Source organism: Mustela nivalis, assembly GCF_964662115.1.
Source record: "Mustela nivalis genome assembly, chromosome: 3".
In the NCBI taxonomy this organism is placed as follows: domain Eukaryota; kingdom Metazoa; phylum Chordata; class Mammalia; order Carnivora; family Mustelidae; genus Mustela; species Mustela nivalis.
Window position 1 is genome coordinate 28547796 of NC_139022.1, and position 7084 is coordinate 28554879.

The 7084-nt window shown below is 32.5% G+C and overlaps 1 protein-coding gene across 1 annotated transcript; it reads left to right on the forward strand.

Moving 5' to 3' along the window:
- Positions 1-2490: 2490 nt before the first annotated feature.
- LOC309861485 (olfactory receptor 2T33-like) lies at positions 2491-3425 on the forward strand (the record flags this gene model as incomplete). Its single annotated transcript, XM_082724436.1, is given in 2 exon segments — positions 2491-3397; positions 3400-3425. Coding segments are annotated over 2 exon segments (933 nt in total).
- Between the last annotated feature and the right edge of the window lie 3659 nt (positions 3426-7084).

Genomic DNA, 7084 nt, shown 5'->3' on the forward strand with positions numbered 1-7084 from the left:
GTCAATTCAGTGTAATAAATTGTTTTGCTGTTATTATTTTATTTTTAATGGAACATATTGATTAATCACCCTGGTATTTTGAGGGAAACAAATTATAATTTTTAGGTTAAGTCAGAACAATGGGGGTTAGAAAAATATAGAAGGAAATTATCAGAATCCACTACATTTTCTGTGATTACACTATGAAAAAAAGGAACATATATTAGTGCCTTCTATTATATTGAAAATATGTTATTTTAGGATTCAAGTAAAGATACCAAAATTTAAGCACCATCTTAAGTAAAACACTGAAAAACATAAGAAATGATCTCTTTTTTAAACCAGGGGACAAAAGAAAATTCAGAATACTAAATTCAGAATACTAAATTCTAAGTATTGAGAATTCTCAGTATTGATCTTTCATTCTTCTAATTAATACCATTTTAGATATTATATTTTAAGGATAATTTAATTACTCATTTAGATTTTCAACCATTTTGTTTGCATAGTCAATTAGGAATTAGTAAGTTTTCTATCATATTAATTAGTGAACACAATTGTGTCTCTTGTATAATATGGAAATTATACTTAGAAATTTTGATATAACACCTAATTTAACATTGCAGTCCTTGGAAAAATATAATTTCTACCAATGATATTATTTGATTAACACCTTTATGATCTTACTAGTAAATACTATAAACAAAATAGCATATTGAAAAGACAATTAGATTGGGTATGATGAATTGCTTTTATACATATATTTCACCTTAAAATGATACCTCAATACATACAAAGCTAAACACTAATAATTCCAAATTTAAAAAACAACAAAAATTATAAACCTCACAAGAAGCAGTATTTACTAAATGTAATAATAATTTTGCTTGTTGTAGTGAGTCTTTAAAACATACATCTCTCTTGCATACTTGTAAAGGAAAAAGAAGTAGTTCAAATTACTATATTATTAAGGTATATCTGTTGACATTATACAAATTTAAACAATTATTAACAAAAATTCCATTAAATTTATCCTTTAAGTGAATTACAGCAGCCCAACATCCACAGGTGGAATGAATTAATAAAGAAAATGTTGTGTATACATACGAAGGGATACTATTCAGTTAAGGAAGGGAATTCTGACATGCTATAGTTTGAACAAATGTTGATGACATGATGTTAAGTGAATAAGCCAATTATAAAAAATACAAATTCTGTATATTTCCACTAAACTAAACATCCTATAATAGTCAAATTCATAGGGCCAGAATAGCAGAATGGTGGTTAACAGTTCCCAGGGACAGGGAGAAACAGGAAATCATTGTCCTGGGGTTATATATTGGTCATAGTTGCAGAATAATGTGACTATACATAATGCCACTATAGTGACAGTATATTTAAAAATGGGTAAGATGATAGCAAAACTTATTTTAAGAAACTTACTCAACACTATGCAATTATTATATTACAGATTGACATTTAAGCAAGTTCTAAATTTTGCCATTTTTCATAAGAATGAGAGTTTAGAGAAAATAAGAAGCTTCCAAGTCAAATAAATGAGTTTGGAGGGTTTTGAGATCTTTCAAGAAGGCACTAGAGAGACCCATAATTAAGGAATTCAAATGATTCCTAAGTGTGAAGAGTGCAAATATTAACAGATTTGAAGGTGTGGAGATAACAAAGTTTTGAGAAATGAGTGTATACCTATAGAGAGAAGTGTTTCTTTTTTAAAAAATATTTTATTTATTTATTTGACAGACAGAGATCAAAAGTAGGCAGAGGCAGGCAGAGAGGGGGGTGGGAAACAGACTCCCTGCTAAGCAGAGAGCAATATGTGGGGCTTGATATCAGGACCCTGATATCATGACTTGAGCTGAAAGCAGAGGCTTAACCCACTGAGCCACCCAGGCACCCCTAAAAGTGTGTTTCTATGTTTAATTTTGAAACAACCAACTAAAACCCTAAAGTAGAATTCTGTCAGTACAATCCTGATGCTGAAACAATGGAGTTAGTGACTGAGGGAGCTTTTTGCAATTTCTGTGTCTTGATTTGCATTCCAGTACAGGAGGCATTTGTAAATTGGGTGCAAATCAAATGACCATGGAAGAGAGGGATTCCTGTCATGCCATTTCAATGAATCAGACCACATCTTTGAGACTGAATCAGCATCTTCATCTCCTCAAGTATGATACGATTCATTCAACAACCTAGAGCAGTTTCACTACTAGCAGATCAGTGAAGAGAATGCCTTCAGATATTTAGATTCGTTTGAGCCTGAAGAAAAATAAACTTATCTTTATACTAGGTACTAACAAATTTGTTTTCTCTTATTTACCAAAAGAAGATTGTGTCTCTGAATTTGAGGGGAAACATCATTACACACTTTATACAATTAATGAAATGTTGAATTTGGTATTATTGTCTTGCACTGGGAACATATTTTGAGAAAGTAAGATAATGAAAACTATATCATCTATTTCTTCATTTGCAGTGTTGCTCTTGTTTGAAATCATGAACATTTGGAACACCACGACAGATTTCATTCTCCTAGGACTCTTTAATCACACAGAAGCCCATCTATTTCTCTTTGTGATGGTTCTCACAATTGTCTTCACCTCACTACTAGGCAATGCCCTCATGATTTTTCTGATTCATCAGGATATCCGGCTTCATACTCCCATGTACTTTCTATTGAGCCAACTCTCCCTCATGGACATGATGCTAGTCTCCACCATTGTGCCCAAAATGGCAGCTGACTACTTGACTGGCCTGAAGTCCATTTCTCCTTTTGGCTGTGGGTTGCAGATCTTCTTCTTCATCACTTTGGAAGGGAGCGAGTGTTTCCTCTTGGCATCCATGTCCTATGACCGCTATGTGGCTGTTTGCCATCCACTGCGATATGTTGTTCTCATGAGCTGGAAATTATGCCTGAGAATGACTGTGGGGTCTTGGTTCCTGGGGGCAGCTGATGGCCTCATGCAGGCTGCTGCTACCCTGAGTTTTCCATTTTGCCATGTGCGTGAGATCAATCATTTCTTCTGTGAGGCCCCTACTCTGGTGCGTTTGGCTTGTGCCAACACATTGGCCTTTGAAAATGTCATGTATATCTGCTGTGTATTAATGCTCCTGGTTCCATTTTCTCTCATCCTGATTTCCTATAGTCTTATCTTTGCTGCAGTTCTCCAGATGCATTCTAGAGAAGCCCGCAAGAAGGCTTTTGCTACATGCTCCTCACATCTCTCTGTGGTGGGACTCTTTTATGGAGCTGCTATTTTTATCTATATGAGACCCAAATCCTACAGGTCAGCTAACCATGATAAAATAGTGTCAGTGTTCTATACTATCTTCACTCCTTTGTTGAACCCCATCATCTATAGTATGAGAAACAGTGATGTCAAGGGAGCCCTGAGAAAGTGTATAGGTCAGTGCGTTACCTTAAATCATGACTAAGATGACATTGATTTGTCCCAAATTTCAAGGTTATACAAAAAGAATTGTGTGAATTTTCCTAGGGAATAGTTATATATGCATTATATCTATAACTGTTACTATTTTATTTTGAAATTCAGACAGAACTATATATTTTGGATCTTTTTGTATATAGTAATTTTTATGTATAATAATTATATTATTTTAAAAATTTTATTGACTTTTTTCTTTTACAAGTTATTTATTTATTTATTTATTTTTCATTACAATATAAAGATTTTTTAAATTTTTTTTAAAGATTTTATTTATTTATTTGACAGAGAGAGATTACAACTAGGCAGAGAGGCAGGCAGAGAGAGAGAGAGGAGGATGCAGACTCCCTGCTGAGTAGAGAGCCTGATGCGGGACTCGATCCAAGGACCCTGAGATCATGACCTGAGCCGAAGGCAGCGGCTTAACCCACTGAGCCACCCAGGCGCCCAAGATTTTTTTAAATTTTATTTTATTTTTCAGTGTTCCAAGATTCATTGTTTATGAACAACACCCAGTACTCCATGAATCTCAGTTAGTTAACAAACTGTGTAATATTCATTTCAGATGTAGAATTTAGCAATTCAACACTTACATACAATGCGCAGCACCTTATCCATCCACAACCTAAATTCCCTCTGATAAACATCCTTTATTAAAGTGAAGAAATAGCCTATGTATTTGAAGTAAATAAATAATTGAGGAATATACATCTAGAATACCTGAATAACACATAAAACTCCACAACAAACACATTAAAACATGTGTGAAAGATTTAAATACCCATTTCTCCAAAGTATATATATATACAAATGCCTGATAAGCATATGATGAGACAGTCATTTGTTATTAGGGAAATGCACAAAAAATCACAATGAAATATTCCTTTCATCCATTATGAAAGATGTTATTAAACTTTAAATAGTAGTAATAACAAATGCTGCAAGAATATGGAGAAATTGGAATCTTAGTGCATTCTTTCTTTTTTTTTAAATTTTATTTATTTATCAGAGATAGAGGGGGGAAGAGAGCAAGCACAGGCAGACAGAATGGCAGGCAGAGGGAGAATCAGGCTTCCTGGTGAGCAAGGAGCCCGATGTGGGACTCGATCCCAGGACGCTGGGATCATGACCTGAGCCGAAGGCAGCTGCTTAACCAACTGAGCCACCCAGGCATCCCACATTCTTTCTTTTTCTCTTAGTGCATCTTTGATGGGAATGTAAAATGGTCAGGTGCTATAAAAAGCAGTATGGCAATTCATACAAAAATAGTATGGAAAATTTAACATCAAATTATCATATGATTTAGTAATTATGCTTCTAAATATATACAAAAAATATTTGAAAGGAGAAACTTGAGCAAATACCTGTGCAGAAATGTTTATAGCAGCATAGTTCACAATAGCCAAAGAAGTAAAAAAAAAAAAAAAAAAAAAAAAAAGTGCCTACAGGAGAAAAAAATGCAGAAATTAAAAGTACTGTATATAAACAATGGTTTATTATTTGCACTGAAAATGAATTAATTTCTGATACATCCTACAACACGGATGAATCTTGAGAAAATTTGTCTAAGTGAAGTAAACCAAACAGAAAAGGAAAATATTGTATGATTACACTTTTATTAGGTACTTAGATTAGGCAAATTAATTGAGACAAATAATCATTAGTAGGATTATAGGGTGCAAGGATGGGGAATTATTATTTGTAAGGTGAGAAAATTGGTACATTGAAAATAATCTAGAGATTGATAGTTATGATTGAACAATGCAGTTGTTACTGAATTGCACAAAGATTGTTAAAGTTGTGTATTTCATAAGATATACTTTATCATAAATAAGTTAGAAAAAACCTTTTAAACTAGACTAGTCATACCCCTTCCCAAGAGAAATGTAACACAGATGCAAATACAGGAGACCATACAAAATATAAGAACATTTAAGGAGTTATCTGCAATGAAAAATGCATTCTTACATTATTTAAATAGTAGTCCCTCAAAGTAGTACTATCATTTTGTTACCCATTTTAAAATGTAAAACATGTTTTGTAACATAATGGTAATCTCTAACTTAGTGAAAATTAAAAATAAGTATCTACTCTAAAATAAAGATTACACACAAATTGTGTAGTATTTTAAGAATTTCTGCCTCTGTGTTAATGTAAAATGTATCAAATTCCATTATAATGTATCTAATTTTAAACCAATGTACAAATTGCCAAATAATTTATTATCCTTACACTTTATTCCTATGCAACTTCTGAGTAACAATATATAACATTTATGACTCCATAAAACTTTAGAGACATAAAAACATTGGAAGAATCTGAATAAGTGTATTTGTTATACCACTGAATTGACCCTTAACACATCTTCAAAAACATGTAACTCCATTATAAGAATTCTTTTCTATTCTTGGCCTGAGGCCATCTTGAGTATTAGTTACTTAAACTGTATCATTCAAGTCTTAGTTGGCTTTCCCAAGTAAACACACACACACACACACACACACACACACACGGACACACACACACACACACACACAATGAAAAGGGTTCTTTCCTTTAATGTCTAGATAAAGAACTTGACTCATGGTTGCTGCGGAGTCTTCCTGAAATGCCTAAGATGTCAAGTGCAGGGATAATAGATGAATATATACATCCATTTGAAAAGTATTTAAAGACATCTGTTCAGAAAAATGACTTTGTTCATATAATGACAGTAGGACCCCTGTCAGCTATTCAATTCAGTGATTTTGTAAAACTGGAAGATAACAAAGAATACATGTCATAATTGGTTCTTATTTTAATTTATTACATAAGACATGAGACTCTTCTACAAGTGCTTAGAAGAATTTGTTTAGAATTAATTAAGAACTGTTTTTTAAAAAATACTAAAATAATCAGTATGATATCTCTCAACAAGGGGATATCAAAGAAAATTTCTTTTAGTGGAAATAGATTTAAAAGAGCCTGTATGTTTGAATCTTGGAAAGAATTGTTGTTATGCCTAAAAATGTATCATAAATTAGCAGTGACACAAAAATTGATAACATAGTCGCTGGTAATATAATCATAGATATTATCTTTCCTGGATTTTTGCTGAACACATTTCTTATAATGGATATTTATTTAAAGTCTATACTAAGCAATGCTGTGTTTATGAAAACATGATCACTTTAAGAGTAGTAATAATTCTGTGTCACAAAATGTATACTAAATGTTTATATGGATACAAAAGAAACTTCAAATATGAGAAGAATTTATTTGACCCATAACTGAAACAACATATTTTGAGGCAAAAATATTTGAAATATAAATTATACTTATCAAGAAAGGGGAGAGACATTGTCCTCAGAGCTTATGATGAATCTCCTGGAGATGGGAAAAATAGTAGATAAGTGTAGAGTGCTTTAGCATGGTATGTTTAACATGAATTGTACTCTCCAGAAGTAGGACTATTTTCATGCAATCATGTGATGTGCTCATATCAATTTTGATGCCATTGCATTAATTCTGACAGTTTGGATGACTATACAGATTAAAATCATTATAATTTTAAGTTGATCTGTTTAAGAAATTAGTGACTTACTCTATGTAAAAAAAGTTGGTCAAGACCATAAGTAGAAGATTTTAAGTAGAGTTTGAACAGG